This window comes from Coregonus clupeaformis, chromosome 10, assembly GCF_020615455.1.
Source record: "Coregonus clupeaformis isolate EN_2021a chromosome 10, ASM2061545v1, whole genome shotgun sequence".
In the NCBI taxonomy this organism is placed as follows: Eukaryota; Metazoa; Chordata; class Actinopteri; order Salmoniformes; family Salmonidae; genus Coregonus; species Coregonus clupeaformis.
This window is the reverse complement of record NC_059201.1, coordinates 54,236,386-54,261,616: the sequence shown is the minus strand read 5'-3', so window position 1 is coordinate 54,261,616 and position 25,231 is coordinate 54,236,386. Positions and strand designations below refer to the sequence as shown.

Here is a 25,231-nt window from a genome sequence, read left to right as displayed (position 1 = left end):
ATTACAGTATGTACTAAAGAGCCAGGTTAGGGTTATTAAATATGTTATTTTTGCTCAAGTAAGCTTCTTGGAAATATTCCATCAGAGCCCTTTTATTCTTCCAAATGTAGTTATGAATTTTAAAGTAGACTCATATTACTGGAGGAGAGAGGGTTGTGATCTGAATTCTGAGTAATGCAGAGATTGGAAATTCTTGTTCCACAGACAAAAAAAAAAAGAGGAGAATATGACTGGCAACCATGGAGTGTAAAAAGGAGGGGAAGGGGGAAGGTGTGAGGGCCTATGAAAACCAGGGGTGTTTGATAAGAACGACATCAGATAGACATTCAAGAGGTTTTTTTTGTTCTTCCGTTGTTGGTATTCATGAGCATATGTTCATGTGTAAAGTCCTCTGTCAATAAATATGCACAGTCCTTAATTGTTCCGTCATAATTAGGCTACAGTTCTGGGGGGTTTGGCTCGGGTCCACGAATGAACGCTCGTTCTTTTGTTTCTTGCTTTGGCGCCTTTAATGATTTCCATGACAATTGGGGGAGAGAGAGAAGCTGAGAAATGCTGGTGGAGGAGAACAAAAACGAAGGCCCAATCAAAACTGAATGGCATATTAATAGAGTCCAAGCAAACAGATGGCGACTGCCAAAAACAAACACAGGAACTAAAAAAATAAATAAAAATAAAACATTATTCAATTAGGGCGGAGGATTCATGGATTGCACGTTGATGCACGTTGTTTATTGAGTTGTTTCGATTCATTTGATAATCCAATAAAAACGTTATGCCTTTCCAGTGCATTCTAGTTTTCTATTATATGTCGTTCGTGAGGCGAATGGTGTAGGTGGTGTGGGAGTTGAATGACAAGATGAAGTCATTAAGGTTCATGGCTAACAGATGAAATTCAAACATATCTGATGTAGGGGAAAAAACTGACACTGACGGCCCCAAATACTAGTGGATTTCAGGGTATTCAACACTATTCGAGTCAGACGTGTGTGTGTTAATTTCTCACAGGACTCAGACAACTTTTCACATGTGATATTTATTATGAGTTTTACATGTATTTTTGGAACTGTAGGGTCTCTCACTGGAGAAGCCAAAGTCTTGACCATTGGACCAAGAGGACCAACATTAATTTTCAAGTTGCAGGTGACCATGAGCAACCATGACCACTTCACTTTCATTAGCATTTTCATGTCAACTAGGGCTGTCAAAATATATATATATTTTTATTGAGCTTATTGCAGGATTTGTTGTGATTAATCACGATTAATCGCAAACTCATCATTTGCTCAAATTGAGCTCTAATTTAAGATTTTTTATACGAAAAGCATTACAAGAATATTGTTGTTTTGATTTTGTCCAAAGTAACCGTTAGCAAAATCTGGCAAATTGATAAACACACTTTCTGTAACCTCAAAGCCAACTTGTTTTGACATCGCATTGTCGTTTTTAGCTGTATAGATTATATATTTTGGATGTTTTCAGTGTATTATGAACACTTATACAATGCCCCATAGGTGGGCACTAAAATTACAAAAAGTAAACTTGAGTTAACTGATTAACTCTGACCGCGCTCATTTTTCCAATGGTCACTGACCAACGTATGAAGAAGAGAGGTGTGTGCCTGCAGCAGTAACACTCCAAATGGATAGCCCCCTGTAGCTCAGTTGGTAGAGCATGGCGCTTGCAACGCCAGAGTTGTGGGTTCGTTTCCCACGGGGGGCCAGTATGAAAAATGTATGCACTCACTAACTGTAAGTCGCTCTGGATAAGAGCGTCTGCTAAATGACAAAAATGAAATGGTTCAGAAATAAGAAATAATCATTTTTAACACACTTGAATTATTATATTCAGGCAGGCTAAATTACCTTTTTACAGAATGGCATTATAGAATTAGCATTTCCATATGTGGATACATTGCTACTGCAACATGTTAACACCACCTTTTCACATGTGAGGAGAATAACACTATTTCACCACCACATGTCAACTTGCAATTCCACATGTGAAAGGTTCGATTTTCACATGTGAATGTTTCTTACATGTGAAACTGCAAATTAGATTTTCACATGTGAATGGATTTCACATGTGAACTTGCAATTCCACATGTGTGATATTGAGATTTTGACGTGGAGTTTTCTTACACGTGAAACTGCAAATGTGATTTTTACATGTGAACATGAGATTTTCACAAGAAAGTTTTTCACATTTTCACATGTGAACGTTTTTATCATGTGAAACCGCAAATTCTTCTCACGTGAAAAGGTGGTGTTAACATGTGAACTCTAAATTGAATACATGTGAATAAATGTTTTCGCGTGAATTTTAAGCTCAACATGTGAAAACAGCTATTTCACATGTGAAAATGTGATTTTCATATGTGAAACTGCTAATTTGACATGTCCCTACGCCTCTGTGTTGGCATTCCCATTCAGGAACAAGATCATCAAACAATATGGGGGATTTGAAGCTTCTAAACCCCCTGATGGGCGGGATTATCATATCCTGTCAATCATCGAACTCTTATTACACCAATGAGAGCTCTCCTTTCCCCATATCGATGCTTCTATTGGACTAAATCAGCCTAAATAGGATTGGCAGGACACCCATCTTGGGATTCTAAACTCTGATTCCTGCTATGAATATCAAACAATTTAGCTCCCCTTAAAGCTGTAAAGTGACTAAGGGGAAACCCTATGTTGGACTGTAATAGCCAAAGGATAAGCTTTGAGTAGAGACGATTCTTGGCCCAATTTGTGGATACAGCTGTCTCAGTCCCACAGTATCCTACTGAGTGAAGTTCTACTCTTTGCTGCAGCGTGAAGTGTTCATCCTCTATTTGCAGTTACAGTACAGTGCACCAGACTTTGCCCAAGAGCCTGGCAACAGCCCCTCCATTTTGGCTTCAAGCCCATTCTCAGCAGTACAGACCCGGGCCCTAAGGTGTCTCTGGATCTCTAAGTCAGTTTGGGCAAACTGTAAGAAGAGGCATTTTTGCTCTTTCTACAATAACAAAAAATAGGTATCATCGCTAGCAGTTCCCAAGTTGTAAAACCTTATCGTGTACCTTTTGTAAGCATGGTATTACCTTTGGTTTACTTTGATTGGCATTAATGACATTGCCTTGGGTAGCTTCTCAATCCAACCCTCTTTTACCTCATTGCCTTTTAAGTCCAAACACACAACCTCTGGCTTTCTTTGATATATGTGACACTGAATGAAGAAACCTTTGAGTGGAAGCACTGTCACTTATAGAGAGAGAAGGAAAGAGGGAGAGAGGGGGAGTAGAACACGAGAGAGAGAATGGCCATGAAATATGGATATCGCATTGGAAGTGCAGTTATTTCTTAGAAAAAGACTCCAGGTTAGAACAATTATCGGAAGAGTAGAAAAGACATAAATGCAATAGCACACTTCCTCTCGACTCTTAACAAGCAGAGGCAAAAGACAACTGACACAACAAGCCTAACAATACAGTCTATTTTTGTCCTCGCCAACTGTCCTTTAGTCAATTTTGAACCCAATGGAGCTTTACAAAAGCTTACCTTTACTTTACCTTTGCAACTCTGGAGGTCAACGTGTCATGTTGGCTGTGTTCAGAATTCTAATAGTTTACCAATATTGCTTAGCTGTATTGAACAAGATACAACTCAAAGCAATGATAAAATACTTTTATTTACACCAATCAAAAGTCATGTCAATAAATCATGCTTTTTACTACAAATATGTTCACAAACTGGATCAAAGACATATTCCTCCTGAACATTTTCAAAAACTGCTACGGGGTCTAAAATATATGTATGGGTGATATTGCTCAAATAGTGTAGCTCAACGCTTAGTAAGTGTTTAAAATGACTACAAAAAACCTGTTCCATCTTCACTTGTTCTAATTTGGGTTTTCTACTGCCATATCTGTGGTGAACATAAAAAGTTCCCTCACAGAAATAACATGATCCTACTTTCACAGAACACAATGTGATGAGAAGATAGTTATGTCTGCGGTTCTCCATTCGAGTCATCCTCAAGGGGAGAGTTAACAACAACTGAGACAGAGAGAACAGTGGTGCTATTCTTTTTCTGCTCAGAGTAAGTGAGCACAGTGGTTTCTCAGCTTGGATGTGGGTTTATGCAGCCCGCAGCAAAATGAAACAGAGTTAATAAACGAAAGAGTACTTTTTGTCAGTCAACTGTTTTCTGGCCACCAATTGTTCAATGTTCTCAACCACTACCACAGTTTTCATATAGACTGAACGTGCCAATTCAACTTTTCATGTCGTTTTTGTGTCAATACAAAATTCTCCCATGGAGATCTGTCAGAAATATTCACACTACCAAAGTATTTCAATCTGTCCACCTAATGTTGATATCACTGATTGCCATTTTTATTTACTTTTTAACTCTGCATTGTTGGGAAAGGACTCGTAAGTAAGCATTTCAAAGTAAAGTCTACACCTGTTGTATTCGGCGCAAGTGACAAATACAATTTGATTTGAAATGACAGACTTGATCATAATAGCCATAGTAGGCTAATAACAAAGTAGTAATGGGCCTAGCAGTTAAAATAATATAAGTGACGTAAAAACATCCCTGTGTTGGCATTCTCATTCAGGAACAAGATCATCAATATGGGGGATTGGAACTATTTACTATAAATTACAGTTTTAAAAATGGAAGCGATCTCAGAAAGGAATGTGGAATGTGCCTAGCCGGCTAGAGCTGACTTGAGGGTCCTTTTCAAATACTCTTAAAATGCATCCTTCCTTCCTCGAAGTAATCACTGATCTGACATGACAGGATTAGGCTAGTGTTGGCAAGCATTCCACTGCATTGATTTCACTAATTATGTCTTATCAGATCAGTGATTACATCAAGAAATGGAGGGAAAAGGGGTGCATTTGAAGAGTATTCGAACAGGGCCGATATATAAATGTATATCAAAATTGTACTTTGCCGTTGTAGAGGATGACTGGGCAGACGAACTTCCCTCGGCAGCGGGCCATCTTACTGCGGTTCACCAGGTCCTGCAGCAGCTTGGTGATCTGGACTGTGTTCTTAAACCTGGGGACACACCAGCAATATATGGATCATCATATTTTTATTGATATATAGATAATTTATAATTTATAGATTTAATGATATAGATCCTCATTAAAGTAATATATATACATTTACCTACAGTATAACAATAGGCCTATATGGATCATACTCCTCAATAGCAATATATCTACATTGATCTATTAGCAATACATTGTCATTTATCTATTAAAACAAAGCAATACCTACATGAATCATACTCCTCAATATAGCAATACATCTTGTAGCAAGCGAAAAAGAACACGTGCAAATGGAAATAAGACATTTTTGCCACACATACAGTGCCTTCAGAAACTATTCACCCTCGACTTATTCCACATTTTGTTGTGTTACAGCCTGAATTCTAAATGGATGAACATTTTCTCACCCATATACACACAATACCCCATAATGAAGTGAAAACATGTTTTTGGAAATCTTTGCTAATTTATTAATCGTACCAACTGTTGTCACCTTCTCACCAAGCTGCTTGGCGATGGTCTTGTAGCCCATTCCAGCCTTGTGTAGGTCTACAATCTTGTCCCTGACATCCTTGGAGAGCTCTTTGGTATTGGCCATGGTGGAGAGTTTGGAATCTGATTGATTGATTGCTTCTGTGGACAGGTGTCTTTTATACAGGTAACAAACTGAGATTAGGAGCACTCCCTTTAAGAGTGTGCTCCTAATCTCAGCTCGTTACCTGTATAAAAGACACCTGGGAGCCAGAAATCTTTCTGATTGAGAGGGGGTCAAATACTTATTTCCCTCATTAAAATGCAAATCAATTTATAACATTTTTGACATGCGTTTTTCTGGATTTTTGTTGTTGTTATTCTGTCTCTCACTGTTCAAATAAAACTACCATTAAAATTATAGACTGATCATTTCTTTGTCAGTGGGCAAACGTATAAAATCAGCAGGGGATCAAATACTTTTTTCCCTCACTGTAAGTATTCACACCCCTGAGTCAATACATGTTCGAAAAACCTTTGGCAGTGATTATAGCTGTGAGTCTTTCTGGGTGGGTCTCTAAGAGCTTTGCACAGCTGGATTGTACAATATTTGCACATTATCCTTTTACAAATTCTTCAAGCTCTGTCAAGTTGGTTGTTGATCATTGCTAGACAGCAATTTTCAAGTCTTGCCATAGATTTTCAAGCTGATTTAGGTCAAAACTGTAACTAGGCCACTCAGGAACATTCAATTTCGTCTTAGTAAGCAACTACAGTGTATATTTGGCCTTGTGTTGTAGGTTATTGTCCTGCTGAAAGGTGAATTTGTCTCCCAGTGTCTGTTGTAAAGCAGACTGAATCGGGTTTTCCTTTAGTGTCTTATTGCAAACAGGATGCATCTTTTGGAATATCTTCCTTCTTTTCACTCTGTCATTTAGGTTAGTATTGTAAAGTGACTACAATGTTGTTGATCCATCCTCAATTTTCTCCTATCACAGCCATTAAACTCTGTAACTGTTTTAAAGTCACTATTGGCATCATGGTGAAATCCCTGAGTGGTTTCCTTCCTCTCCGGCTACTGGGTTAGGAAGGATGCCTGTATCTTTGTAGAGCCTGGGTGTACTGATACACCATCCAAAGTGTAATTAATAACTTCACCATGCTCATAGGGATATTCAATGTCTGCTTTTTTTTACCCATCTACCAATAGGTGCCCTTCTTTGCGAGGCATTGGAAAACCTCCCTGGTCTTTGTGGTTGAATCTGTGTTTGAAATTCACTGCTCGACTAAGGGACCGTACAGGAAATTGTATGTGTGATGGTACAGAGATGAGGTAGTTATTCAAAAATCATGTTAAACACTATTATTGCACACAGAGTGAGTCCATGCAACTTATTATGTGACTTGTTAAGCACATTTATACTCCTGAAATTATTCAGGCTTGTCGTAACAAAGGGGTTGAATACTTATTGACTCAAGATATTTCAGCTTTTCTTTTTCCGTTCATTTGTAAGCATTTCTAAAAACACAATTCCACTTTGACATTATGGGGTATTGTGTGTCGGCCATTTTACATTCAGGCTGGAACACAACAAAAAGTGGAAAAAATCAAGGGGTGTGAATCCTTTCTGAAGACACTCTAAATAGCCATTGATGAACAATGCTGTTCATTTCCTGAAGTTGTAAAATGGCAGCTATTTCGATGTGGAATAAACATCATAAATGGTATCCCCACTCAATGGGAAGAGTCTAAAGGCCTGTAGTTCATTCATACATTCATTGATCATAAACTAAATCAATGTATGTTATGTGTTCATGTATTCCTTTGTTAAGGCCATAACTACAGTACATTTGCAGAGCTGGGAAAGGTATTCAGCTGTTCGGAAAAACAGAAATGAGAAAAAGCAATAAATCAAACAAGAGACTAAAAGACACTTAAAGAGAGCAAGTGGCTAAAAATAATTTCAAATGTACATTTTAGGAGGTAACGTTATCAAGATCTTAAAGAGCTTCTTAAGGACTGGTAATATGGTAATTCGAAAGCAACAGTAATATTCAGCACACTGCTCTGGTGACCAGTCATAGAGAGAAGTTCAGTCTCACCTGAAGTTTCAGAATCTGTCTTAGGGGCATTTATCATCATAAACATGGCACCTTGTCATATTCTTAGATAACTCTGTCACAATACTGTACATATCCTTTCATTTACAGTGAACCTGATATTGGGTTGGGAAAACAACCCGTATGATAAAACCTTTTGCCATTATTGTTATGATGGAATAAAATATACATACAGTATATCAAAGGGACATTTTTGATATTACGCATTTTATCATACATATAACATGTATGATAACCACACATATTTTTCACAGCCTGATCTCGACACATTTTACTGTAATAACTGCATTCCTACTAAAATATTAGCTTCATGATAACTACATCCCAACATAGAACTTTTACATGATCATTTCTCGCAGGATTGCTATAAATGCAAATTGCACGGGCACTTTTTGGAATCATTTCATACTGTTGAATCTCCAAACACCAAACAGATTAAACGAACACAAAGTGAAACCCTGTTTTTGTCAAAACCGCCTACATTTCCTGTTCTCGCTCTAACACAGAACCAAAGTTGCAACTGACAAGGTTTTTAGTCAGGTGGCCATGTGATTTTGAAGGCCGCACCTAACACTGACGTTCTACTCTCTAACTCTCTACTGAGGCTCACTAGCTAGGCACCATCTCATGTGTTCGGGTGAGCTAAAAATGTTGACTTGGAATCCAGAGTTGGTCCGTTATGCGACCACAACAGAGCAAATGAAGAAAAAAAATGTGTTTGTCAGAAAAAAGAGGGTTTGACACGTTCCACCAATGCCCACACCATGGTGAAAAAGTTTCTGTTCTGATCTAACAGATTGTCTCCATGTAGACAGCTCCAAACCAAGGCCACAAAGGCCACACCAGTGTCCACCTCAAATGTCACACCCCTGTTACCAACTCATTTATATCCTAGTATGTACACCATACATCTGATCGCTACCAATCTAAACAGACCTCAACAAACAGAGAACGTAATCACCTACTTACTGTATCTCTGCGCCCGTATTCATAAAGTGTCTCAGAGTGCTGATCTAGGATCAGATTCTCCCTTTTATTCAGTATGATTTAAAAGGCAAAACTGGTCCTAGATCAACACTATTTGGGCTGGTTTCCCGGCCCTTTGTGAATACAGGCCCAGGTCTGTTGTCCTTAATATGGAAAAGCGCAGCTTTTTTGATTGTATGGATACAAGTGTTTTGACTCTTTTCAATGACTTCTTCTACTATAAATTGTAGGTTTCATTTTACTTTTCCCCCGTGAGTTTGACTTTGTGAAGGACGATAGGATTAAGGGACCTGCCAAAATTGTCAAATTGAGGCTGGCGGCTCAATATTTACTGTTTAGTTTACTGCGGTGCACAGAATGACTGTCAGAATGACCATAGAGAGTAGTAAGCATCAAGGTGGAGAAACTGTCAAATAAAGGAAGGGCATTGTAACTTCAAGGAAAGGGAAAATAATGTCCATTTCAACATTGCACAGAGGAGCCATCACCCCAACCTTCCCAAACATTGTGTTCACATATGCACACACGCATGGACACACACTCACGCACACACACACACACAAAGAAAGAGCCCAACGTGGCTGTGCCAAAAAAAACTCCATTATCTGGTATTCCATTAAGAATGTATGACTGATTTTCATATAATGTGTGTCATATCACGAGTGGCAGTTCACGTTTTCCAATTGTTCAATAATGATCTATTTGCCAATTCAATACTGCGAGAGAGAGGGAGATGCTAGCCGCAAATGAATAAAACATAAAATGGAGCGGTCGTGACAGTTCCCTTGAACAGCTCCTCTCTCTCCTCTATCTGGAAGACTTGTGTGCAATTGGGGTAAAATCTGTATTTTGGATGGATGCCTGAGTTTGTATACCGTACAAACGCCATGCATTTCTCTGTTCTCTTTAGCTCTGACTTGACGCCCACCACACCATGCACCACTTTCACACAGCAGCAAAGCAAATTCAAGCCTGCATCTGCTCATGGTTGCGGAGAAAGTTTGAGGACAACATTCAGATTGGGGCGGTGTTGGTGTTAGCTCTAGCGACGACAGCTAATTAGTAAAGCCATGGCATTTGATTTGAGTCCAGCCATAAGACTAAAATTAAGTATAGGAAACATATGGAATGTTCTGGGTTGGAAACAAAAGATAGATATTATGGAAGCATAAATGCCTTGTTTTAGGACATTGTCCAAGTGTTAAGTGGATGCCATTTTAGATCGGATACTTGACTGAAAGGGAAGAAAATAGAATGTTCTGTGCTGGAAAAAAGAGTCAGTGACAGCCTGTTTCTCTTTTAACGTTTTTTTATTACGGAGATTTGAAATAAAATAAGCATTGTGACAGAAAATAATGTCGCCGGCGAGGAAAGAAAGAACCAGCATATAAATGTAAAATAAAAATACCCCCCCAAAATAATATTATCATCATCATAAAACCAAACATAAAAACAATACAATTTGAATAAAATGCACCTCCATTGTAAGAAGCAAAAATGATCTCATGTTCTTTCGTAAATAAGAAACCTGTCAAATAGCTGACGGGCAACTTGCAAAAAAAGTTAATAACAATTTTTAAATAATTATCATTACTGGCTTTACAAATAAAATAACTACAATTGGCAGGTTTAAATGTTATTATATTTCTATTACAACTAAAAAAATTGAAATTATGCTACAGTGAAAATAAGAACATATATCTTTGTCATCAAATGCATTAATATTTATCACAAAACTTAAAGATGAGATCAACACAATAGAACACCTAAGAAGCTACTAGAAACCCACTGCTATGTTTCTGTGACATAACCATTAACATATAGCATTTTTAGTTTACCTCTTTATGTTGAGTGGGTGAAAATTGACAATTAACATGACCAGGTGAATTAAAAATAAAATCAACAAAGACAGTAGCCAAGGATTTTTGAGGCAACACTTTTCACCTGTGAGTGTACGTGTCTACATCTTGCTCTTTCTCATTGCCTTTTTCTCTCTCTCTCTCTCTCTCGCTCTTTCCATTTAATGATCTGCGGGACACATACTCTGTATTCGGTTTGAGATTGAACTTTATTGGGAAAAATCACACCAGTGAGCACAGATTTAATGCAAGATCGAGTGTGTGAAGTACTCCTCTGAAATCCACCTGCACAGGCTGTTAAAATTCACAAAACACACACGCACACACCCACATGCACGTGCGCACTCATACGCACAGTCGCACACACACACACACAGGCACACAAGATATTTTTTTTTATACAAACCAATGACTTACAGGTAATATTAAAGAAGAAGAAAAAAGCCATCTGGACTTCGAATTCCCAATTTGATCCCATAAAAGTGATATTTACAATCACACTGTGACAGCTTGGTAAACCTCCATGGGTCTTTCATATTAAAAAAAAAGAATGTATGTAATTATCCTTCCCCCCTGTCACTTTGTTTTATTATAAGTCACAGACCCTAAAGCAAAGCTACAGTAACATCAAGCCCTGTGTGCTGAAACCTACCAGAAGAGTATTTTCCCTACAGTACAGGGACTGTTATTAGCAAAAGCAAATGTAGCAAGCGAGAAATAAATAAAAACAACAACAACAACAAGGAAACTAAACAAAATAAATGTAAATAGGATTAAAGGAGAAGAAGAAGGAGAAGAAGAAGGCTTTTTGCTCTTCTTATTCTAATTAAAGCTCAGTTTAGTCCCTGAGGGGGACTATTTTCATGGTAGTTCACTTTTTTACTCTGAGACAAAGATGAGTGCTCTAGAATCCGGCGCGAAAAGAAATATGCCTGGATATTTGTAAGTGCTTTGCGAAAAAATTTAAAAGGAGAGGGATCGCTAGTAGTCGTCAGAATTGCACAAATCCTTCTAAAAACCCCAAATTACATTGACAAAAAAAAGGTTGTGGTTGGTGGTGGTAGGCGTGGGTTGGGGTGGATGGGTCGGGGAGGTGCTGTGTGTGGGGTGGGGATGTTGAGGGCTGACTCCCTGGTGTCTTTTCTTGTTGATGGCGGCCTCCGGCTTCAAGTGAGGTAGAGTGGCTTGTCCCTGGCTATCATGCTGCCACTGAAAACGAGAAGAGAGCGAGACGGTGAGAGGAGAAGGAATAGGAAATAAAAAAAAACAGACTCAGGGAGGTGATACTACTTACTCCCCCAAAAAACATGCCGATAAAAAATCTTTCAACGCTTCCCCTTTGAAGTACAGTAGGGACAGCTGTAAAACTAACCTTAAAGTAATAAAGCTCGTCATGTGTTTGTCGGAGTACACTCCAAACAGATGTTCCTAACAGAAGTTTTGATGATTATTCAGTGCCATAGCGGAAAAATGTACACTGAATAAATTGACAGACATCTCAATAGAAACAACTGAGAAAGTATAATACGTGGATAATACATGTTCAGCATTAAGTAGTAATACTGATTCAATAGTATACTGAAAAAATTTGAAAGATTTTACCGAGTTACAGTTCATATAAGGAAATCAGTCAATTTAAATATTGCGGTTGGTCTGCAGTTGTGAACATTCATTTCTCTGGCAACAGCTCTGGTGGACATTCCTGCAGTCAGCATGCCAATTGCACGCTCCCTCAAAACTTGAGACATCTGTGGCATTGTGTTGTGTGACAAAACGGCACATTTTAGAGTGGCCTTTTATTGTCCCCAGCACAAGGTGCACCTGTGTAATGATCATGCTGTTTAATCAGCTTCTTGATATGCCACACCTGTCAGGTGGATGGATTATCTTGGCAAAGTAGAAATGCTCACTATCAGAGACGTAAACAAATGTGTGCACAACATTTGAGAGAAATAAGATATTTGTGCGTATGGAAGATTTCTGGGATCTTTTATTTCAGCTCATGAGACCAACACTTTACATGTTGCGTTTATATTTTTGTTCAGTATATATTCAAAGGTGATATATAGAGGCCTCAGAGGTTGATTCAGCACATTAAGTAGTACAACTATGTGTACTCTCGAAGGTTTACACAGTAGAATCAACAATATTTTTTATTTAGTTGACTAAGCCAGCGTTATGTACTAAAGCGTTGAATTTTCAAGGGGCACATGAGTCGTATCAAACGCCCTTTCATATGCAGTAGATAGCTGAGCCAACATTGAGGACTGAAATGGTACAAAGTCAATTCAAAGATATATGCCTACAAAGTGCCGTAGTCTCAAAGGGATTTTTGAATGAACATTTGAGCCTGCATTAAATAATACAACTGTGTATTCAAGGGCATTCAACAAAGTCCTTTCATTTGAACAGTTAAGCTAACATTAAATAATACTATCTATGCGAGTTTATCGGACATAGGTTAAGCCAAGTACTGGACTAAAGCATCATTCTGAATGGAAAATCTCCATTAAAATAATGTCTTGGTCCTGAGCTAGCTTTAATCCGTGTCAGGGAAACTGGCCCTATTCTAAGGTATAAACAGTATTGGAATTAACAATCGTTTCCTATACAAAGCCGATACTGGTCTGGGCTGCTCACCTGCAGTGGTTGCCACCACACTCCCTATCGCAGTATTCACTGTCCCAATCGTGGCTCTGTCTACCCCCAGGGTTGGGGGCCGCCGGGGACTGGGAACCAACACTTTTCTGGTACTCAGACTGTAGGTGGGAGAATCCCTATAGGAGACGGGGAGAGAGAGGCCATAGTTTTAGTTTTTGACAATGTATACTGGCCATATGGAGAGGGGAGAATGAGAGAGAAAAGCAGGGGAGTAGAGAGAGAGGGAGAGAGATTTGCTCTTTACTTATGGTCCGAATGCCAAATTCTGTTACATTTTAATTTGAGATTAGTTTAATTGCTAATTGGATTTGGCAACATAGTCCTTCAAGGGAGCCAATAACATGTACTGTGCATTTGAATTTAAAAGAGAGAGGAGGGGAGAATGAAGAGAGGCAGGGAGAGATTGCTATTCAACGTAATCTGGGTAGAATGTATACATGCTTGACGAAAAGCTGAGGAACGTAAATGTTTATTTGTATGTTTTATTATTATATATTTTTGGGTCTATACTGTCCACACTAGCATATACTACAAAGTAAGCATGTCCACTATTCCATAGAATTTAGTGCACAAGTGATATGTGATATGCTGGTGATATCGGCACTCTCCGAGTCACACTAACCTGCTGCCCAGGAGGAGGTGAGTGAAGGGAGGCCTGGAGACCCATCTGGTGGGAGATGATTGGCTGGGACTGGCCATGCTGCATGCGGATTGGCTGGTTGAGGAGGGAGCTCTGGTGCAGGGAGAGCTGTTGGTGCAGAGGTGGGCTAATCTGGAAGGAGGAGGGGGGAGAGGCACTAATGCTGGGCAGCATCTGGGACTGGCTGAGGGTCCGGGAGAGGGCGTGACGCGGCGCTCCCGCGTAGCTCTGCAGGTCTGAGAGGGGGAAGCCCCCCGGCCCCAGACTGTAGGGGGAGGAGGGCTGGGGTGGCACGCTGTACAGGGGCGGATTGGGGGGCATCATGTGCGAGGAAGGCTGGCTCGTCTGGGCACCTTTTGTCTCCACCGGGTCATTGTAGGTCTGAGGACAGAGGGGAAGACAAAAGGGACAAAAAGGACAGTTAATATACAGTATAAATATACATTACTGACATACACTGAGTTTACAAATATTAGGAACACCTGCTCTTTCCATGACATAGACTGACCAGGTGAATCCAGGTGAAAGCTATGATCCCACTTGTTAAATCCACTTCAATCAGTGTAGATGAAGGGGAGGAGACAGGTTAAAGAAGGATTTTTAAGCTTTGAGACAATTGAGACATGGATTCTGTATGTGTGCTATTCAGAGGGTGAATGGGCAAGACAAAAGATTGACGTGCCTTTGAATGGGGTATGGTAGTAGGTGCCAGGCACACCGGTTTGAGTGTGTCAAGAACTACAACGCTGCTGGATTTTTCACGCTCAACAGTGTCCTGTGTGTATCAAGAATGGTCCAACACCCAAAGGACATCCAGCTTGACACAACATTGGAGTCAACATGGGCCAGCATCCCTGTGGAACGCTTTCAACACACGAATTGAGGCTGTTCTCAGGGCAAAAAGGGGGGGGGGGGGGGGGGGGGGGGGCAACTCAATATTAGGAAGGTGTTCCTAATGTTTCGTACACTCAGTGTATATTGCCAACATATATTACACACTATTTACTATATAACACCACCAGGTCGTTGTAGGTCTGTGGACAGAGGGAGAAAAAGGAATGTTCAGACGATATGACAATATAATATATTGCACAACTAACTGATATTGTTGAAATACAGTTTATGTCAATGCAAATATATTAACCAATTCATTACACAACTAAAACACTGTATTGGTAGAACATATGAATATATCATACACTCAGGTCCCTCTATGTGAGAATCATGTTGTTCGGTTCATTTCAGCCTGATAGCCGCATCCACTGAGGTGCTTTATTTCATTCGACTTTCCATCCTTTCATAGACTTTAAATGGCAATATATATGTATACGTTGCTGCGGTATGAAATATGTCCCTCTCATTAGCTGTCACAGTTGTTGACGTGATCTATCGCTGTCTGCTATTTGGTAATGGCGTACATATATTGAAAAGAGCCAGAGAAATAATCAATGGAAAGATGGATGGATGAGTAAAGATGAGAGAGAGGGTCAAGTGGAAAATTAAATGATGAAGAATGAACTATACTACTCTATACTATACTACCATACTATAATACTATACTGTACTGCAATATACTAACATATCGCTATTCTATGATTATTATTTGTTGACATCTAGAAATGTGATATTCCCACCTTAAAGGGACAAGGTAAGGCAACCAATATATACTTTTGTAATTTGTTGAACTACCCCTTCATGTGTCCCTTGGTGGGTTGAAAAGCACAAAACACCACTTTGACTTTCGGGATGAATGAAACTCATTAACTTGGGGCTTTTTACTGTAGTCATCAAGCTCCATTTGTGTGTGAGTACTTTTCCCACCAACATAGATTATCAGTGTGCGTCACAAACAAAATGGCAACAGGTGCACGTCAAACGCACGGAGCACGTGACTCGTCCAAAAACGACGCTCTGTCGACTTCCAATTACCTTCAATTCCTCTCTCCTTGATTCCCACTTCCTTTGAAAAGACTCTCTCGTCAGCAATTAAAACACACTATTTAAAGAGGACTCCCTTTGAATGGCTAGATGTACTATGTGTCTTGTTCTGAGTGGTTGTGATTGCATAGTAGATTTGCAGTTTTTTCTGTCTGTTTTAATTTCTTTTAAATGCCTGCCAATCTGCAGACGCATCAATCAAGCCTCTGAATACGAGATTTGTCAGAAATAAATATTTAATTACGTAAACGAGTGATGAGAATGGGCTTTATTAAAGGGAAAAAACCTTCACAGGGAAAAAAGAGGTTGATGAATAAACTGTTCATGCCTTAATCAAGGCACTTGTTTTGGGCTTGTAAGCCTTGGAGGAAGTGGGAGGCCATGGAGATCGGTAGGAGGGTGTTTAACATGGTAATGCAATTTGGGTTTGTGTGAAAGGAAAACAATGGAGTGAAGACATGGAAATTGAGAAAATAGGTGCTTGGCACTCAGACTGGCACATTAAAAATATTAGTAGAATCATGATTCAAGCCTGTATTATGCATATAATCGGGTTCTGAATATGTATATCAGGATTGATATACTACATTGGATTCATAGTTAGAGTGTAATTTTACAAGCTTAAACGTTTGGAAAACAAGATGTTGTCTGAAGTCTAAATATTAGTATATATGTTCAAGTTTTAGATATTTAAATATATAGAGGAAAGAAGAAAGTTTGAACAATGATTGGATGAAGCAATGTAACGATGTTAGAAGTACATTAGATACTCAAAAAGTTCTACAGCTGCACCATTGAGAGCATCTTGACTGTCTGCATCACCGCCTGGTATGGCAACTGCAAGGCACCCGACCGCAAGGCGCTACAGAGGGTGGGGAGTACGGCCCACTACATCACTGGGGCCGAGCTCCCTACCATCCAGGACAGCTATACAAGGCGGTGTCAGAGGAAGGCCCAACATTTTTTCAAAGACTCCAGCATCCCAAACCATAGACTGTTCTCTTCGCTACCGCAAGGCAAGTGGTACCAGTGCACCAAGTCTGGAACCAACAGGGCCCTGAACAGCTTCTACCCCCAAGCCATAAGACTGCTAAACAAGACTGCTAAATAGCTAATCAAATGGCTGCCCAGACTACCTGCATTTACCCTTTTTTGCTCTCTTGCACTGACTCTATGCACACACACTGGACTCTACTCACACATACTTACACTGACACCCCACACACACACTACATACAGACTAAGTAACACCGGCATCATCTTTGAGGGAGCGGTAATGAGATGACCAATAATGATTGCAATTGAGATCAGCTGTGCGGGTGAATTTAGTGCGTATTGATGGTTTAACGAGACATCAGCTGGCGATAATCTAGCGCCATCGATGTTTGCAATAGGCCCCTTGTTATTTGAGTATATTCCAATACATTCTGTATGCTACCCGTTAGCCATCCATTGAAACATAATGAAAGGTGTGAAAATATAGTCCCGTATAGCTCAGTTGGTAGAGCATGACGCTTGCAACGCCAGGGTTGTGGGTTTGTTTCCCACGGGGGGCCAGTATGAAAAAATTAAATTTAAAAATGTATGCTCACTAACTGTAAGTCGCTCTGGATAAGAGCGTCTACTAAAATCTAAAACTGATATTAGGCTACTGTGTTTCCCTGGCTGAGTTGATTTGGGCCATCAGTTGATTGACAGATGTAGACGTACTGTAAAACGATAAACTTTCCTGCTGTGTGGATGCTCGCCCACGTTTTATAGATAGGTTATGTATAATTTCTCAATTTAGTTAGGCTATGGTGTTTGGTGTGCCTTGAAAGCCTGTATTGTGTGGCTTTAATATTTCATTTCGTAAAGCTGTTAAGACGTTTATGCTTTTGAGACTATCCAAAGACGATTTCATTGAGCTGAGACACTTTTCTCTGATTATCAGACTTTTCGTTTGACATCTTCGGATGTTTTTTTTTCTCACTAATTGGTCTTTTGACCAATCAGATCTCAAATAGATCTGATGTGAAAAGATCTGATGTGATTGGTCAAAAGACCAATTAGTGGAAAAGTTATCAGAATTGGGCTGCCTGTCTAAACATAGCCATGTAGGCTCAGGCTTGTCACTAGATCGCCCAGCACTGGTCGTGAACTCTTGAGGCTCGGCACCAGAGCATGCTGCTTAGACCAATGCGCTACGGTAGTTCACAATGCTCTAGCAAGCTCTAAGAATGCTATGAATACTGATGATACATAGGCGTTTTTTTTGTTTTTGAAGCCTTCTCCAAACCATAGCCCGACCCTAACCTTAACCATTCTGAATTAATGCCTAAACTGTTAACCTTTTAGTTGTTTTTTGTTTTAACCCTGTAACAACGCGTCTAAAATAAATATTAATTCAAATCCTCCTTTTGCAGGATTATTTTCCTCCTGTGACGAAAGGGGTCAAATTAAGATCCGACATCTGTATCAAATCTCATCTCCAACAACCCAGAATATAGTCAAAGAAACTGTCGATGTGAGCAAGCCTCAGGCAGCCCACACAATTGTTCCTCATTTAAAAAAACAGACACAACCAGGTGGCACCATGCTAGGTAATGCCCACACCCACGCGTTCACACACACATGAACACACACAGGTACACACACACACACACAAATACACAAGCAAGCACACACACATTCATACAGTACTTAAGAACACACACACGCATTCTGCATACACCCTCACTCTCTCCCACACAGACACACACACAACACACACACCTTTCATCCCTCCCTCCCTCACCGTGTTTTGCACATAACACAGGCAAATAAAGGTGTGTGTTTGGGACCTAATTTCACCGTTCTCTTCGGAGCACACACCCCCTTCTCAAGCGGCACTGCACGGAGACCCTCCCCCAGGATGAGAGAGGAATTCTCCATCTAATTCATCATCCCTTTTATCGCCACTGACCCATGTATATCAGAGATGTGACCTCCGCTGTTACCTTGGAAACCAGACTGGCTCGGTACGCGGCCAGGGCTTTCAGGTACTCCTTCTTGGCAGCCTCTGTTTTCCTCTTGTAGCCCTGCGAGAGACAACCAGAAACAAAGCAGTGGTCAGTGACAAGGCGCTAGGCTAGGCTAGGCATTTTACATGATGTTTTAGTCATTTGGCAGATGCTCCTTTTTAGGCTAGGCTAGGCATTTTATATCACATATGTCATTTAACGGACACTCTTTTTTTAAAGGCTAAAAGCCCTGCGGTCCTGTTCAGGAGGGTGTTACAGACCTTTCAGATAGAAATGTATAGCGTAGAACATATATCATTGTCTGACAGGTTGAATAGAGGATTTTGTCGGCTCTATTCGTTACATTTCTATCAGCAACGTTCTGAACGTTTCATCACACTGAATTTACCCCTGGTCACTATTCCTTCCCAACCTAGACAACACCATATTTTACTCCACGATGCATATAGTGTCAATGTCATGTGAACCACTGGAAAAAATTAAACATAAACATGCTATCATCCCATTCAGTTTCCCGTCAGTTTTCCCACAGTCATTGAAGATGTGAGGTGTTTTGAGAGAGAGGTATGATGAAATTAAGGTAGAGAGCGAGACTTAAAAAAAAACACTATTCTGCTTTTCACCTCTCTGTATTTGCCTCCATTAAAGCACACACATTGCTAAATCAGAGTTGATGTCCCATCAAAGCGTTGAGACGAGACAAAAATTCCAAACAGCATTAGCGCGAGGCAATAGGGATCCGCCGAACGAACCTCAAATGATGCGTTCAGAAGGGCAATTCAAGTTAATGTAATAGGGTGTCAGTCAGGTGCGGTTGATAGCGTTGGCTGAGGCTGAGACTGAGGCCCCCGTTCCTTTTTGAAGATAAGAAAACAAGTGCCAAGTCCATCCCTAGATTCATAGGAAAGTCCTCGACTGCGTCCCAAATGGCACCCTATTTCCTACATAGTGCACTACTTTTGACCAGAGCCATATGGGCCACCTTATGGGCCCTGGTCAAAAGTAGTGCTCTATGTAGGGAATAAGGTTCCATTTGGGACGCATTCCTCAGCTTCTCTTGGGAGTTCTTCTATACAACAGACTGCATGAGCAGATCGAGGATAATTAAAGTTCTCTTCATTGAGCCCCTCTGTGGTCTTAAAGACAGGTCATTCTCTTTGAAAGAGTTGGACTAGAATTACCATTAGGTATTCATGAATTGCAAATGCACATAGACAAGACAGCAATGCACATATAGGCGCGCTCACATGTACACACTGAAAGACACAGACACAGGTATCCCTTACGAAAAAACTAGTGAAATTAGCTGATTCACATGTCAAAATCTCATTTCTTGTGAAACCATATTTTCAATTGTATTAAATTAAGAGTTCACATGTTAACACCACCTTTTCACATGTGAGGAGAATAACATGTTTTCACATCACATGTGATTTGCAGATTCACGTGTGAATTTGCGGTTTCACATGTTAAAAACGTTCAGATGTGAAAATCTCACTTTTACATTTGGAATTGCAAGTTCAAATGTGACAAACAATCACGTTAAACACATTTGTGACTAATTGCAGGAAAGTAGGCGTATGTCGCCCGTCACTACATCACAGGAGAGGCATTTGAAAGTAAACTTTTTAATCAACATTTTTACAGAAATGCCTTCTGGAACATGTGAACTTTCATGTGCCTTAATAACAAACGTGTATGCCATCTGTAAATAGGAATAAAATTGTTAAATTACGAGCCTAGTTGGTTTAGCCATGGAAAAAGACAGGAACCTTCCCGCTAGCCATGATTAGCTGAGATAATGGATGGGCTGGACATGTCGAGAGATGAGTTCGGATTGGTCTGCCATGTCTATAACATGAGCTGGTCAGTATGTGTAGGTAATCCTTTCTAATGCGGCTTTTTTGAAAGATATCACGTAGTAGAACTGCAAAAGTGTTGTTCTCCACTTTCTGGAGGACCGAGTTTTGAAATCAGTGGAATGCCCGGTGGAATTAGTGTATGATAGGCTAAGGCGTTTTATTGCAAATATGCAAAGGGAGTCGAAAAGAGAACGCACAGAAGGCTGTTGTATAAAACACCTGTCTCCGGATTACATCTTCAAACTAAATGTGTGAATGTGTTTGCTATTTCAATGAATGTAAACACATTTTTTTTAAACTATTGGCCAGGACCCAAAGTGAGCCCTGGGGATGTGAAAGGTGGGTCACGAGTTATGAGAATACATCTATAATCACACTCTATTTCTTCTTAATTTGGGTCGTTGGAGGACGATTTGGGTCACGGGAGGATGGTCAATTTCTAATTTGGGTCTCGAGCTAAAAACGTTTAAGAACCCCTGATGTAACCCCTGACCTCTACAAAGAGATAATTTAGATTTGAACAGTCAATATTCTGAGATTGTGAGAAATTGATAATAAATATACATTGGAAGAGAAACCCAGTGAAAATAATTTCTCTGTGTCTCCTTGTTTATCCCGTTTAACATGTTCAAATCAAAATCAGTATCTAATGGTCTAATGGTTGTCTTCTTCCATGGAAGACCAGGGTTAAAATCTCACTGGTTACAAAAGCACACGTGAAACTTAGAATATCACATGTGCAATGTTGGAAAATCACGCATCCGAGTCATGTGAAAAATGTACATGTAAAACTTCACACGTGTACGAAAAGCAAATGTTTTTCCCAAACGTTTTTGTAAGGGATGAGACACGTATGCAAACACGTACACAAACACACGTATGCATACACACATCACAAATGGTTACTCGCACTGCAGCCTTCTATAGTTGGAGGAAAATGCCCCAAGAAATGATGTTTATCCTCCCATATAATGATATATTTGCATTATTTCATTCTATCCTTTCCATAAAGATCCCCTGTAGCTCAGTCGGTAGAGCATGGCACTTGCGACGCCAAGGTTGTGGGTTCGTTTCCCACGGGGGGCCAGTATGAAAAATGTATGCACTCACTAACTGTAAGTCGCTCTGGATAAGAGCGTCTGCTAAATTACTAAAAATTTAAATAATTGCATGAATGTCAAAATAGAGTGAAAGTGATGGGAGAGGAGGGGCGTGAACCCATATATGGCAGACATGATAATATATCTTTCCTTTCTGCTTTGTTTCCACAATTCATATATTCATATACAAATCTGTAAATATATCTTATTCCTAGAACAAGAAAAAAAAAACAGACTGTGACGATATTTCCGGGTTTAGAAGTTGCGACCTTAACTCCTCACCCCTTAAATATTGATAGAGCCGGCGCTGCCTATTTAATGAATCCCAAAGTACTCCCAGCAGCTTTAATTTCAAATTAATTTAACACAGCTAATGATTCGCCCGACGACGGATACTTTTAAATAAATTACCATGCCTAAGGATTCTCTAATTATTCCAAAGTGAGTGGATTCATTAGCAATTGAAGCCGTCAGAGGCTGCAGGTCGGGATGAATTAGAAATAACAAAGCTTCGAGGGAGCATATGCTGCGGTTGTAATCCTGACACGGGGGGGTGTCCCGCAACAATTAGCCGGTAATTGTACCTTAATGAAATGTTCTTGTTTGATAACCAGTTAATTATAGGAGACAATAACTCCCAAACCCCTCCTGACACCGACTGAGCGATTATACCCACAACCTTTCCCCTCACCCTCCCCCCCATTCCAACCCAAGCAGGAACGACCTGTGTGGGAACGAGGGGTGTCGGGGCCTGAGACAGGTTTAAGTTTAGCCGAGGCATTGACGGGATCACCTATAGCTAGCTGACTGATTCACACAGCGAGAGGGAAGAGAGGGTATGGGGTAGAGGGAGGGAGAGGTAGAGAGAGAGAGAGGGGAAAAGAGAGGGGGGATTGAAGGAGTTAGAGCGAGGGAGAATAGAAGGAGGGGAAAAGAGAGGGAGAGGGGGATTGAAGGAGGTAGAGCGATCAAGCAATAGTAACAGATAAAGAGAAAGAGGGAGAAAAGGAGGGAGATACAGAGGAGCGTTTGGTTTGAAAGCTTGTTGTTTGCCAGAATGACAGTTTCCCTCTCTCTCTTCTGACCTTTCACAGAATCACACCTACAACACAACAGACTCAATTAAATAAAGCTAAGCACTACTTTCCCCTTTATAACAGTTTTTCCTTTATAGTCGTAAAACTGGGGATTGATCTTAATCTAAACAACAAAAATAAGAACATTTCATTCTGTATTTGGGGGGCGGCTCGAACACATTGTCACCTTGAGGAATAACAAAGGCAAATTCAATGATTGATCTTAGACCACAAAGCAGAGACCCCAGGTGTTTAAATACTCTATTTGAGAAAACAGCTGAAAACAGCTGAATAAAAGAGGCTACGAACATAAAATGCATGAATAAAAACATGCCTCTAATGCACTCAAGGACAGCTTGGCAAAAATAAATCATGCAGTACAACAGAATTAAACATGAACTGAACTCAAAGAAGTATATAGTTTAAGATGTAAATCTGATACTTAATAAGATACAGTGCTGGTATCTTTTCATTTGAATTGGGAATTGCTTGTTTTCTAACACAGGTAATTGGAAACAGAGGGCATTCCTTTGTTTAAAAAAAAACATCTGCGGCAAGAGAATGTGTTGACATTCTAGTTATACTGGCTCCAGAAGGTCAGTGACATTAAAGTACACCTCATCAGTACTGTAGAACTGACATGACAGCCAAACACTAAAAGAAATGGCACTCATCAGTTTGAGAGGGGAGATTAAAATATTTTTGGGGGAAGACTGAAAATGTCTGTTTTAAGTATAGAAATAAACAGTCTAGAACAGACATAGCTCTCCGTTCCATTTCCAAGGCCCTTCCAATATAGTGGGCAATTTGATTTCATATATTGTTGCTAAAGAAAAAGTATTTTGAATAGAATTGATGATGTCATTCAGAGGAAGCTCCTCCCCTGCGCATAATCTAGGTATGTGTAAACATCTACTTTGTATCATTATGTATCATTATCTTGAGTTGATTTATGGCCTCTGTGAGCTAAAGAATGGGATTTAACACATGAGAGCACAACCAAATGGAGTACAATTAGGTGTAGAACAACATATCAAATTGTAATGCAATGGTGGAGTTGCCCTTTAACAGTAATGTTTACAGATAGTCCTCCTGTGAAGGACAACCACTATTCTATTGAATCTTTGTTTGGAGAATAAAATTATCTCAGAAAAAGAACAGGGTGCTGAACATAAAATGTAAGGTTGAAAGAGCCAGGACACCAGAGGGTTAAGAACCCAGCAAACAATAACATTTCAGGAACAGATGTCCTTGAGGCGGATTCAAGGACGAGGCAATTGCTAATCTTGTATTCTCAGCATGATCAAATCACCAGGCAACAGATATAAATAAAAGGACAGGAAATGAGGAATTCACATTCAAGGGTGTCAGGAGCGAAATGAAGATTCATGCTGAAGAGGGCCTAGTGAAGGAGGCAAAAATGTACTGCAAATAAAAGGCCAACCAGTCTCCAAAGTCCAGCTGTATAAAGTAGGTTTGGGGAAAAACACACTTACGGTAAGAGATACGGTGTGCGGTGGCGAACAGGCTGCACTTCGTCATAGAGACAGGTGCTTTGATTTGACAAGCAATAGGCCCCTGCCCGACTGGATATTCTAAAAATATGAGTCTTGTCTGGGACCGGCATCATCAGACTGTCTCATTTTCCATTCATTTCAGCAAGTCATTTGTTACTATTGGCCCCTTTGGCTTTTTCCTCCAGGGTTGGAATGCAAAAATGAAAGCAAAGAAAATGTACAGAGAAGTTTCGTTTGAAAAACTTGACATTGCTGTAACCCTATGGCTGTGGGTTTAATCAATACAGGGTAGGACTTTCGCTGTAATTACACTACGCTTGGATTGCCATTGTAATCGATGTGTAATAATGACATTGACATTGAGTATGTACTTCATGAACAACCCATTGTTCCATCATACACACCATGCATCACATAAGCATATGGTACATTCTATGGTGCAATTCATATGGTGCAATGTTTCACAGTGTTAGACATTTTATAGAGAAATAAAGGCATAGTGATGATAAATATTTAAATTGAATGCATGGAAACGATACTGCAATGGGACCTAGAGTGAGGGAAAAAAGTATTTGATCCCCTGCTGATTTTGTACGTTTGCCCACTGACAAAGACATGATCAGTCTATCATTTTAATGGTAGGTTTATTTGAACAGTGAGAGACAGAATAACAACAAGAAAATCCAGAAAAATGCATGTCAAAAATGTTATAAATTGATTTGCATTTTAATGAGGGAAATAAGTATTTGACCCCTCTGCAAAACATGACTTAGTACTTGGTGGCAAAACCCTTGTTGGCAATCACAGAGGTCAGACGTTTCTTGTAGTTGGCTACCAGGTTTGCACACATCTCAGGAGGGATTTTGTCCCACTCCTCTTTGCAGATCTTCTCCAAGTCATTAAGGTTTTGAGGCTGACGTTTGGCAACTCGAACCTTCAGCTCCCT

The 25,231-nt window shown here is 40.0% G+C and overlaps 1 protein-coding gene across 4 annotated transcripts in view; it reads right to left on the bottom strand.

Annotated features, from left to right (window-relative positions):
* Positions 1-9,921: 9,921 nt before the first annotated feature.
* Positions 9,922-25,231, bottom strand: part of LOC121575570 (thymocyte selection-associated high mobility group box protein TOX-like) — a 160,928-nt gene continuing 145,618 nt past the window's right edge. For all 4 annotated transcript variants that reach the window (XM_045223084.1, XM_041888747.2, XM_045223085.1 and 1 more), the window contains 4 exons: positions 18,707-18,787; positions 13,773-14,171; positions 13,130-13,266; positions 9,922-11,698 (listed from right to left, as the gene is read on the bottom strand). In XM_045223084.1, coding sequence (XP_045079019.1) covers positions 11,656-11,698; positions 13,130-13,266; positions 13,773-14,171; positions 18,707-18,787 — 660 coding nt within the window. In that variant the 3' untranslated portion in view covers positions 9,922-11,655. The remainder of the gene's footprint in view (positions 11,699-13,129; positions 13,267-13,772; positions 14,172-18,706; positions 18,788-25,231) is intronic.